The sequence below is a fragment of the Mobula hypostoma genome, chromosome 7 (assembly GCF_963921235.1).
Source record: "Mobula hypostoma chromosome 7, sMobHyp1.1, whole genome shotgun sequence".
NCBI lineage: Eukaryota > Metazoa > Chordata > Chondrichthyes > Myliobatiformes > Myliobatidae > Mobula > Mobula hypostoma.
In genome coordinates, this window is record NC_086103.1 from 55,437,080 (window position 1) to 55,449,858 (window position 12,779).

General features: G+C 37.1%; 1 protein-coding gene across 1 annotated transcript; it reads left to right on the forward strand.

Annotated features, from left to right (window-relative positions):
• The first annotated feature begins 5,665 nt into the window (after positions 1-5,665).
• LOC134348918 (uncharacterized) lies at positions 5,666-10,631 on the forward strand. The gene is made up of 3 exons (XM_063052721.1): positions 5,666-6,035; positions 6,140-6,202; positions 8,853-10,631. Exons 1-3 carry the CDS (start codon positions 5,957-5,959, stop codon positions 8,954-8,956), a joined length of 246 nt encoding a protein of 81 aa, XP_062908791.1. The 5' UTR covers positions 5,666-5,956; the 3' UTR covers positions 8,957-10,631.
• Positions 10,632-12,779: the final 2,148 nt, after the last annotated feature.

Below are 12,779 nucleotides of genomic sequence, written 5' to 3' on the forward strand. Positions count from 1 at the left end.
GCCATGCTTCCAAGTTGTAACATGCCTACAACTTACAAAACCTAACTTGTAGATTGTTGGAATGTGGGAGGAAACCAGAGCATCCGGAGAAAACCTGTGCGGTCACATGGAGACAAATTCCTTTCAAACAACAGTGGGAATTGAACCCCAATTTTACTGCTGGTGCGGTAAAGTGTGAAACTAACCACTATGCTACTATGATGTCCATCTGTCATGCAACATCAGATTACTGCCAAACAAACTCAGAATGGGGTTGGGTTACTGCTATTCTAAAGAGCTTTGAAGGTGTCCCAGCAAATGAATGATATAATGAGTGGAGCACTGCCTCGAATAGCAAATCTGCAGAACTCCCCGCAGTGCCATCCCATCATTGTACCAGCATCTGCATGTCAAACAACCTGACCAGTGTTGATGTTCAGGATGAGAATGTAGCATCTAAAGCTGGACTTACTCGTCCTAAAGCTCGTCTGAGTCATTCTCTGGAGCTACCCAGTCTGTCTTCCACTGAAAGCCAGCAGTCATTCACCAGACACAAATGTGGGTACCATTAGACCAGTAAAAGACAAATGAAGGCAATCAATATTGTAATGTATGAGTGTGATCAGCTGTGGTTGCACTTAAATAATTACTTCAGGAGTACTGCATGTCTTCTCCAGGGCAGTCTAGGAATTAAGCTGTTGTCAGAGCATGGCTGCTCTATCACATTTAATTCAAGCAGAATGACACCTTACCCATGTGAAATGTTTCCTGCAATGGATTTAAGAGGCATGGCAGCTGTAAATAGCTGTTGTCACCCAATTTATTTATTGAGGAGAGTGCAGTGGGCTGTTGCAGGAAGGAGTTTTCACAACCGCTGTAGGCAGGATAATAACTATTGAATGGCAGGCTTGGTCGCACACAGGCTGGTTGCTGAAGAAGTGAAATTTGGTGTGGTGCATTTCGAAGTCAACATGTGTGCATTCAGGAGGGAGACCCTGCACCATGGGAATGCTGCAGTCTTATGCTGCTGCTTCCTGTTGAAAGAGAATAAAATGAGTTCAGGTCTGTTGTTTTAACAGAAAGTGTCAGTGATTTTCCTCATGGAACAGTGGAGAGCAAACATCAGATTTTTGCAAATCTATCCACCTCCAACATGGAAAGATTCCAGAGCAAACATTCATGGCTTCAATGACCTGGAAAGTCATTGGTAAAGTCCACCCTGTGGTTACAGTCATTATATGTGTTCTTCCAACTGCTGAAAACTTAGATGGAGTGTTGGTCAAATAATACACAAGACTCAAATCATGATTGTATACTGCCTTCATGAACTTCCTGCTTGACATAATTCCAGCAGACTTTAACTTCACACCACATGTCTGCCATTTCTAACAAGGCAATCATTGCAAATCATGGCATGAATGTACACACATCCATCTGTCACTGTGTTGGAACAATGACAGGACCCATGTTTACTACAGTTCCAATTCTTCAATTGAAAATTTCTTGTAAAATATAGGTATACTTAGAAATTCTTTAAAACAAATTTTAATTATTTATTGAAACAAATGGGGTCTATTGCAATATTCTGGGAAAAACCTATTAAATAGAGCCAAAATACTGAATACTGTAAATGAATCACAGATCAGAAACAGATCTATGAAGTATGTATAAAACATTTCTGTACCTGTCTTTTCACAAATGTCAGAGAAATATATAGCTATTATTGGGTTGTATAATTCCAATTTAGTAGCCACAAAATTGTTTAAAATGATGCATATGTGATCATGATGAGAAATAATTATATTTCAAAATGGCTCTACTGTTACAGTGCCAAAGTTACAGCAAAAATTTATGTCACTCACTCCAATGCAAATACAAGTTCTTTAATATTAAAATAAAATTGAATTGGAAAACACAAATCAGAAATTCATTACATAGTCCACAAAGCAACACATACAAAATGCTGGAGGAACTCAGCAGGTCAGGCAGCACCTGTGGAAATGAATAAACAGTTGATATTTTGGGCCAACACCCTTCTTCAGGACCGAAAAGAAAGGGGGAGGGTGACAGAATAAAAAGGGGAGGGGAGGGGAGGGGAAGGAGGTCAGCTGGAAGGTGATAGGTGAAGCCTGTTGGGTGGGAAATGTAAAGTGCTGAAGAAGAAGGAATCTGATAGGACAGGAGAGTGGACCATAGGAGAAAGGGAAGGAGGAGGGGACCCGGGGGAAGTGACAGGCAGATGAGAAGAGGTAAAAGGCTCGATCATTTCCACAACAGAATTAAAAAATGGACTTTTCTCAGTGTGGAGTACAACAGCCTCAATGTCTGGTGTCCATTTAATGCAATGTTCCTTTGGTAAGGTTTAATGGTTTTGCAGTCCTGTCCGCAACCTTGAAATACATAAGCCAGGGCCATGATCAGTATAGTTGCTACCACACCACACAATGATCAAATAATGCACTTCTATGTCGTACTCCAGTTGCTAGAAAACCTTTTCTGTCATTGGCAAATAAGATCGTAACTCAGTGCTAATGAAGAACATTTATATTTTTGTTGAATATTAGCTTCAATGCTTTCAGATGCATGACACAAACTATTTCCTTATTGAATCATTGTATTTGACTTCTGAAATGTACAGTTTTTAAAAAATTAGTTAACCAAGTAGTTAGATGATGTACGAGGGGTGATTGATAAGTTTGTGGCCTCAGGTAGAAGGAGTCAATTTTAGAAAACCTAGCACATTTATTTTTCAGCATCATCCCTTCCCACATTTACACACTTAGTCCAGCGGTCGAGGAGCATACGGATCTTGGACCTCCAGAAAGTGTCCACAGCAGGGGCGATTGATAAGATTGTGGCCTAAGGTAGAAGGAGATGAGTAATATGGCTCTCAGTACATGCACATACAGTTCAACTCTTTGAGTGATTGTGCAGAAAGTTTGAAGTTAATAACTCATCAGGGGTGATTGATAAGTTTGTGGCCTAAGGTAGAAGGACATTAACTTCAAATTTTCTCCAATGCTCCAGGACCGCTGGACAAAGTATGCAAATGTAGGAGGGGACTTTGTTGAAAATAAATGTGCTAGGTTTTCTAAAATTGACTCCTTCTACCTTAGGCCACGAACTTATCGATCACCTCTTGTATTACTCAAATTTTGTGATGTTTTTGCTTAAAATTGAGATTACTGACTGCTCATTCCATTCTGCTCCTCAAATTAGTTTTTTTTAGGTCAAAGGAAGTGAACTTTTTTAAGTATATAATATGTATCTGGTACAATATACTGTAATTAAAGATACTAACCAGAGCTGATCCTTTTCCTCCTTTATAACCACTGAAGTGCCTTCACATGGAAGATCCCATAAGGATATTTCCTTTGATGTAATAATCTAGAACTAGAGACCATGGTTAATGAAAAAGAAGTCAGCAGCACAAGGTTAAGATGAGAAAAACTTTATCAGAGTGTTATGCATCTTTGTACTCACAAGGTTTGCGAATGCTGATGTATTATGAATATTCAACACAAACTGAGATAGATACAAACTTGGACAATCAAGGGCAACAAAATGCCAGTGTCTTCATATTCTGGCTCAAGCTAAGGTAGCAGGTAAGTTCTCTATTATGTATTGGAAGAACAAGTTTGAAGAACAGTCAAAGGTGGAAAAACACACAAGATTTCACAACTCGGAAATTAGATTACCAACTGGTACTGAAATAAAACGCCTCAGTGGCTGTGTTACTTCCTGATTGCTCCAGAGACCTAGATCAATCCTGACATTGTGTGCTGTATGTGTGGAGTTTGCACGTTCTCCCTCTGACTTGGTGTCCTACTGGATGATTGGTTAATTGTCCACTATAAATTGTTCTTAGTGTTTTATGCAACACTGTGTATTGCTGGTCTGATCCTGTGTGCCTGGTTGCCGTACTCGTGAGAAAAACATAATTACTTAGTACTACACTAAGTGAACACGGCGCAGCACATCACACAAACCAATCTTCCGTCCTTGGACTCACTTTACACCGCATGCTGTCGGAGCAGTGCTGCCAGGATAATCAAGGACACGACCCACCCAACCAACACACTTTTCGTCCCTCTTCCCTCTGGGAGAAGGCTCAGGAGCTTGAAGACTCGTACGGCCAGATTTGGGAACAGCTTCTTTCCAACTGTGATAAGACTGCTGAACGGATCCTGACCCGGATCTGGGCCGTACCCTCCAAATATCCGGACCTGCCTCTCAGTTTTTTTGCATTACCATACTTTCCAATTTCTATTTTCTATTTATGATTTATAATTTAAATTTTTAATATTTACTATCTTTTTGTACTCCAGGGAGCGAGAAGCGCAGAATCAAATATCGCTGTGATGATTGTACATTCTATATCAATTGTTTGGCGACAATAAAGTATAAAGTGCTAGTGGGCCATCAGAAGTTCTAGGTATTGATAGGAGACAGTAACTGGAAAATGCACACTTCTGAAAGCAAGTTTTGATTATCGGGTGAGAAAGTGGAAATAGGAACAAAATATTCACATTAGGACATTTAAAAATTCAACACTGTATTGCGATTCTAAACCTCAGATATCAAAATCAGTGGGGTTTATTAGAATAACTTTTATTACTCTAATTTCTTTAACTTATTAGGTCTAGTTTTATTCAATATTTAAAGTTTTACAGTCTAACATTAGCTTTTTTATTTATCCCTATTTAGTTAGAAAGCTAATTGAATTCCTGTTTTTTAAGTAATAAGTCTAATTATGCTGATTAAATCCTATTTTTAAGTATTTTGGTTAACCTCAGTTTCAGTTTCAGGAGAGTAGGTTTACAAGTTCAAATTGAAACCCCCCCCCCCAAAAATGCAGCCTAACTCCTTTCACAACAATTTCTCCAACATCACAATTTTAAAACAATGAAAATCTCATGCAGTCACTTATCAGAGTCTTTGCTAAAATAATCAGCTCTTCCAGATAATCAAATTCAAATCCTTTGAATGATAAGTAAGACCACGTTAAGTCTTCCATGTTGTGAAACAGTCTGCTCCCACGTCATCTTGGGTGGCTCGCCATCTTGTTTCTTGGTTCGTTGGATGGAATGCTGGTCATCCCCATGACTGTATGTATGATTCAAACAATACATACACAAAAAAACTGACCAATTCCTTGGAATAATTAAACAGAACTTGGACTTCCATCTCTGCCAATATCGTTTCATTATAGCTGGTGCTAAATCCATAGCTTCAATAATAATTTTATCAAACTAGTTTCTCTTCTGGAGGTTTCACTTTGAGGATTTCCAGTAGCAATGGAAGGAGCTGATGAGAGTGAGATTGGTGTACATGTTTGCTGCATGGATGTGGGGGTTAGAGCCCTTTTCCATGCTGTAGGACTCCATAAAGGTAACTAATTTTCCAGTTATAATATCTAACTGTCCACTAGTACAAGTATTCAAGAAGAAGATTTTATATTAATATCAAGTTTACAATATTACACTAAATGCCAGCTGAGAAAATAAATATGCAAAACATTGCTATATAAGGATAACCATTAGCTTATCTTTTTGGTAAGCAGAATCACCAATTAATGCAGTTCACACCTAGTCTAACCCATATGGTATTCACTGTTATTGAATTAGAACTCCACGAGATCGAGCAGCTGTCCTTCTCAGACCAACCCACTGAAAATCAGATGATGCCACATTTTCTGGCACTGAGTTATATCACGAGCTGTTCATTATTCTAAAGTGCTAAATCTGCAATTCCATTTAAAACTGCATTCGTCTGCAAAGAAAGATCAAATGAAAATACATGGCTAAGCTGTCTTTGCTGAACACTCTACTAATCTCTTCTATTTCCAAAACATTCTGCTTCGTTAATCGTGGTTTGTCAAGCCTCTGCCTTAGGGCAAAGACAGCAAAACTATTAAACCCAATGTGAAGTTGCCGCTAGCTCACTCGCTGCATTGAGCAAGACAGAGCAGGATAACATGGCAGCAATAAAAACGTCGATTGAAGAGCTGAAGAGCAGAACACAAACGGCTGCAAAAGGAATGTCAGATACAGTAGGTTAGTAACTGGGCAAAGAAAACGAATGGGGGTGGATGCGGCACATCAGGAAAGTATAATAATGTTACTTTTTTTAATAGTTAAACTTCTTCCTCACCTTTTAGTGGAGGCAGCTCAAGAAGCAGTTCAACAGGTGGCTGAATCATCCAAGGACACCACAAAAGCAGGTGAATTGAGTTCTCCACTCCTTGACAATTAGCCTATCACAAACATTATACCGTATCATTTCTGCTCTGTAATGGGATACAAAATGAATAAAATTAATAAAAATACTTTAAAAATATATATTAATGCAATAAAATTATAAAGTGCTCAACATTTTCGTGAGGAAAGCTTTGTAGCATAAGATTCTGTGGTAATATACGGTATAGTCCACAAATATTTTAATGCATTCAAATATTATCAATTGAGATTTTCAAAACAATTCATTGTAGGATGTAAACAGAAAATGTTGGAAATACTCAGTAGATCAGGTCGCTGCTGAGAGGAAACAATAGGTTTAATGCTTGAGTCAGAGGCATTTCATATTTTTGAAGGCCATCCATCTAAAGCTAGCATTTGGCACTAGTAATGACTCACTGCTAAATTGAAAAGGAGTTTCCGACAGAGATGTCCTCCCCAAAAGCAACAGTTCTGCAGAGTATTTGGCATCCATCACTTGTGATGTCTACAATTTGGCTGAGTAGCTAGTTACATTAAAGAATTCTCTCAGTTCATTGAAAAAAAGGCAAAAGTGTATATTTTATAATTAACATCAAACGTTATAAAAGATGCCTCCATATAATTGCACAGGCACAGTACAGCATCAAAGTTCTTGAAGTAGGAGCTGAAATAATAACATTTAAATATTTTGAAATATTCAGATGAAGAAATTATAACATAAAGGTTTAGTGGTTGCCAAATTAACTAATTCTTAAGTCACAATGTTTAACATTTTCAGGATATTTTACAGAGGAACTAATGCACAAATGGGATAAAATTGAAGTCAGATCAAGTTTCAGGATCATAAGTACGAGAAAGTCTGTAGATGCTGAAAATCCAAAGCAACAGACACAAAATGATGGAGGAACTGAGCAGGTCAGGCAGCATCTGTGGAAATGTTTTGGATCAAGACCCTCTGACCTGCTGAGTTCCTCTAGCATTTTGAGTGTGTTGTTCTAAACTGCACTTGCGTGGAAATATGAAGCTCCACCAATTGCAAGAATGACAATAGATGTAATTTAACTGGAGAAGATTCACCAGGAATTTACCTGAGAAGAAGTGTTTCAGCTGTAAGAAGAGGCTAGTTGGGCTGTTATTTTTTCCTTGGAGAAGAAAAGGCTAAAGAGGGGAACAGGATAGATATACTGTATATTAAATTGAGGGGCATAACAAAGATATATGGCATTAAAATATTCTGCATGGCAAAAGTGTCAAAAAATAGTGGGGATATGTTTAGGGTAGGGGGTTGGAGGTTTAGGAGCAATTTGAGGAGGGTATTTTTAATTCAGAGGCATGGTTGGAATCTGGACTGCCCTCCTGGAAGCGGGTGTGGGTGATCAAGGCAGGTACCCTCAGAACATTTAAAAGGTATCCAGACAAACATTTGAAATGCAAGACATAGAAAACTAAGATCAAATTCTGACAAATGGGATTAGATTAGTTGACATGGGCCCGACATTTAAAGGTCTGTTTTGTGCCAAATGACACCTCGCTTCTAAAACACAAACAGGTTCATCATCATTCCTCTACAGAAATTAGTCCATTAATCCTGTTCTTCTCTCTCTAAAAATACCAGCTTATCAATCAAATATTTCTAGCACTTTGTGTTCTCATTTAAGAATTCCAATATCTGCATGATTATGAGTTTACATCATTGTAGAATTATTTAGTTTCATTGAATGGTTTAACTTAGTGATTAATTTTTTTTAAGCTTTTAATATTCCATCTGGTCTTAACTTAACACCATAACGTACAGAATAGTAATATTATTCTGACTGAAAACATGAAGATTAATCAATTATTATTTTAATAAGTATACATAAATAATGTTAAAGTTTTAATTGTGAGGGTGAAAGAATAGAAGTGCTTCTCCTCAAGTCAGCCCTAGCTACATCACTGAAATTGTAGAAACACTGATAACCTTGCCTATATTTCAAACCACTATGTACTTTTCTTAAAAGATCACGTTCTTTCAAATACAAAAAGAAAGAACTATAAAAACACAAAGGTTAAATAGTATCTGAAGAAATAAAGTCAAATTGATTGCAAACCTTGAATTATTATTATTATTTACATTCCTTTCTTGACCACCCTTTTTTGTGTGAGCTAGTTCCATAAATCTTCCAGTTCAAACATTTTATTTTTGTGAACCTGTTTTGATTCTAAGTGTGACTACCTTTTAGATTTTTGGCTTAATCTGACAAATACATTGTTATTGGAAGACAGAAATTATAATTAAAATTAACACTAGTTCTACTACAAATGATTTATTGATTGCTGAGCCTGCATTAAGTAATACAACAGATGGTTATCACAACCAGTGCACATTCAACATCATCTATCATTGGGCAATAACCCACAGTGGGACGCTTGTCAGTTTTTCCTTTGTAATCCAGGAGTCTCCAGGTTTTTACCACCTAGTTTCTGGCCAAATAATTATAACCAATCATGAATCCAAACTGACAACTCTGCTAGTCCTTTTTGGCTCGGATGGTCACCGGAAGAACTCATTGAAGTATTTCAAAAGTGTAAGCCAGTATAGGAGAGAATCTTAAAGTGACTATGTGGAAGTGCTGAATACTAATCACTCAAATTTGTTTTTATGTATGTCTATAGCCACTGAAGAAGCATCAAAGCAAACACAAACTGCTATCAACTCTGTTGCTTCCAAAGCACAGGACAGCATCAAAGTTCTTGGCCAGAGGCTTGTTCAGAAATAAACTTTTGGCTTTCTTTTTTGCAAAATTGAGAGGTTTCACATATATTACCATTCAATTCTGCATATTAGATATATTGCATTAGATATAATACTCAGAACTCTAAAACAAATCTATAGAATCCTTAATGGAGGAATCTTACTAAACACCCTTTGACAGTTAAAATGTGAAGATAGCTTGGCCTTCAGTTTATTTCAGTACCATTACATTGTAAAAGAGCAAAATAAAGATAGTATTTCACATAAAAACATAAGAGAAATCAAATCAAAGCCGAACATTTGTCAAAGGCAGGTAACGAATACATGATAAAACAACAATGTACCTTCACAAATTAGTAGTAAAATTTCTTAATTACGCAAAACCTTCCCTTGACCCAGCACACTAAACAAGGTTTTATGTACAGTTCGGTAATGTCAGAGGAAAAAGCCACAAAAGCATTTAAGTAAATGTTGAAAAGTCCTTCATGCTAAGCTATTGAAGGTCACAAGTGGTATTCAATTATGTTCAAATATACTGAAATAGAATATTTTAATACCTTCAGCCCTTATAGTGGAAGACTGAAATGTCATCATTTCAGTATGTGACACTTTTACTATGATGTGGCAAAATGCAATTTGGTAAGGAATATAAAGTGGAAGGTACTTCTTCCTCAGAGGTGAAAGAATATGCAAACTTAATGCCTTTCTACTCTTTCCACATTATTGAACAGTAGTATGAAATCTCATTTTGAATAATGTCGTCTGCTGATAAAACTAAGGGCTAAGTGTGCTAGAAAATGCAAGATTTCCAACAAAGCATTCACATGCAGTGATATCACCAGCAAGATATAGAACAGAGGAATAGGAAAAGCACATTAACAACTCACATCCTATTCATTAAAAAGACGTTTGCATATCCTTCATTTTCTATCTACTGTATCCTTGGATACCATAGTGAGCAGTTTCTTCCTTCTCAATAGTTATCAAAAGTGTTATGTTAAATATATCATAAATGATTCAAATTTTGTCTATTTCCTATAAAACAATTAGATATGGAGATTAAATAATATTTTTGAAAAATTTATCTAAATTTTAGTATTAGAGATTTTCAATTAAAAATTGTGTGTGGGTGTTCCTGAACAATATTTTCATTTTGAGAATCCTAATGAATGCCTGTTAGAAATATTATATACTTAACGCTGTACTTAAGATTACGCAAATAGATGTACAATTACAAGAACCTTTTTCTACATATTTTGTTAATAAATATTTATGAATAATATTGAGGGCCAAATATACTATTTGTCAAAATGATGAAGAGGGATGCAGGTCAAGAGGGCAGAGATGCTGAACATGGGGTTACTATTCAGGTTTCTATTTATAAGGTGCCAGAAATCAGTCTTCAAATCATTCTTTTCAGACCCATCCATCTGCTTTAAGTACTAAATAACAAAAGTAAGAAAAATAGGAAAAGCTGAACCAGAATGCACAGTTTATAAAAAATGCTATATTTAATAGTAATGATTTTGAGTACTGCGTAATACAGTTTAGATTTGGCATCAAAATCATTTGGCTTTTGTTTGTATTCTATGATTGAATTTTTATTAAAGGATGAATTTATTGTTAAGCTTTCTACTGAACCATGTATACTGTAAATCCTGAAGTTAAAACCTAACTAACTTTCCTGGATTTAAGGCTCATGTAAGACTATTAATTTAAAAAATCATATTATGTTCACTGTTGTACTGAATTGCAAATGAATATTCATTGTACATTTGAACTATGGTTTTGAAAATGTTATGTAAAATTTCAACAGATAAATTTCTTGTTATTTTGGTGATATTAGATACTTTGTTACTAATATTAAATTCTTTCACTAACAACAGTTAATTATGGCGAGGGCTACCAAAAATTATAAATATTAACAGTGGGAAGTAGTTTGTAGAAACACTGGAAATGCTGCAGTATGAATCGTGTGGCATTCTGCTTGGAAGAAGAACACCATCGTGAGATAATGAATTAAAATTCTCATTGGTAGCATTTAAAATAATGTAGGCAATAGCGCTGAGGCGATTTTTCATGCTGAACCTCTTGTAAGAAAATTAGTTTTTAATATTTTCATCTTTATCAACAGAAGGAAGAGACTTCTAGCTCTGCAGTACAGGTTAAAGTGCAATTTCTAGCCCATTGACCCACTGTAACTTCCTGCCTCTCCTCTGACCCATGATGGTATTGGTATAATTTCATAAATTATTGAATCTTGTACTCACATGTTCACTTTTATAATAAACAGTTTGCATATAGTGTAATACAGGCTGTGAAATGTACATGTCCTCCCTGACAATTAAAAAACACACCACACACACTTAATTCAGAATCAGGGTTGATATCACGGACATATTCGTGAAATATGCTGTTTTGAGCAGCAGTACATTGCAATACATAATAATGATAAAACATATCAATTACCATAAGAAACATCAGCTCCATATGTCTCGAGAGACGATGGTGTGACACTTTTTCTGATGGCTCTTGGTGTTGTAGACTTCGGGCTAGTTACACTTTGTAGAGTGGCTGTACAGCCCCACTCTAGAGTGACAAGTCTCTTTCACAGCAGCTGCAGGTGAAGGAGGAAGGTGCCCTGGGTGACGCAGCTCTGGATTTTCTTCTGGCTCTCTTGTTGATGATGGTGGTCCTTGCTACCTCAGCATATCGTACACCGATTTTGACTGCGGCCCTCCATGCTGTCCGGTCTTCAATTGTTCCCTCCCATGTGTTGAGGTCGATGCCTGCCAGCTTCGTGTCATGCTTGCAGACATCCCCCGTAGCGGAGGCATGGTCTTCCTCGTGGGTGGTGACCCTCACTCAGCTCGCAATGCAGCATGTCCTTGGGAATGTGTCCCTGGTCCATCCGTTTGATGAGGCCCGAGCTTCTCGGGCGTCTGTGGCTGAGTAGTGTGTGCATGCTGGAGTGTCAGGCTGCTGTAGAACTTCTGTGTTGATGATTCTGTCCTACCTGGAGGTGTGCAAGATGTGCCTCTTCTCTTGTCTGATCTATGGCATCCAAGCCTCACTGGCATAGAGGAGAGGGCTGAGCACACGTGCCTGGTACACACGCAGCTTGCTCTTCTTTGTCAGCTGGAGGTATATGTAAAAAATAATTAAGTAGTGCAAAAAGAGAGCAAGAAATATAAGGATAATAAGCTACCAAGTCCAGTTTCTTGTTCATTGTTTAAAAGAAATAAAATAACTGTCAAAATGAACTTTGATCTCCTCTGGGTTTGATCATTTTCACTCTTGTTCATCTGCACTCTCACAAAACACAACTCCACAAATATCATTCCACTTCTCCCCACTTGCAAATTCTCCAGCAACTTTTGCATTGTGACAATACACACAGATAACACCAGTTTCTGTATTGTACATAAAAATTTCTTGTAGCAGCACGTTCCTGACCTCATGAGCTTTTGATGTAGCAGTTTCTACTGTTTCATTAAGCCATTCCACTTTAAATGAACTAGCAGTTCTAATGCACTTCACTCCCTTTGCTTCTTTGGAATTCAACATAGTGAATCAATAACTTCTTCAATAAAAACTGTACCAAATAAGCCAGTTCTAAAATCTGCAGACAAATCATCGCAAACTCCATGTTGTCAACACTGTCTGCATCAGAAACCAGAAAAGGAAATGTGATTGTGTACAAACTTGAAATATACTTAACATGCTAATGAGGTAGAGGGTGACAACCTTTTGTGCATGGCTTAAATTCCTTTGTGCGTGCACACACCTTAGACAGAACAATGCTTATCATGTCGGATAACCTGCAGATCAACCATTTTCAAGTTATT

What these genes read in the sequence shown, in the direction of transcription:
- LOC134348918 (XM_063052721.1), top strand. Translation starts at nt 5,957, where the DNA reads ATGGCAGCAATAAAAACGTCGATTGAAGAGCTGAAGAGCAGAACACAA. An exon ending in AGGAATGTCAGATACAGTAG is followed by an intron (nt 6,036 to 6,139) that starts GTTAGTAACTGG and finishes CTCACCTTTTAG; the next exon opens with TGGAGGCAGCTCAAGAAGCA. An exon ending in CAAGGACACCACAAAAGCAG is followed by an intron (nt 6,203 to 8,852) that starts GTGAATTGAGTT and finishes GTATGTCTATAG; the next exon opens with CCACTGAAGAAGCATCAAAG.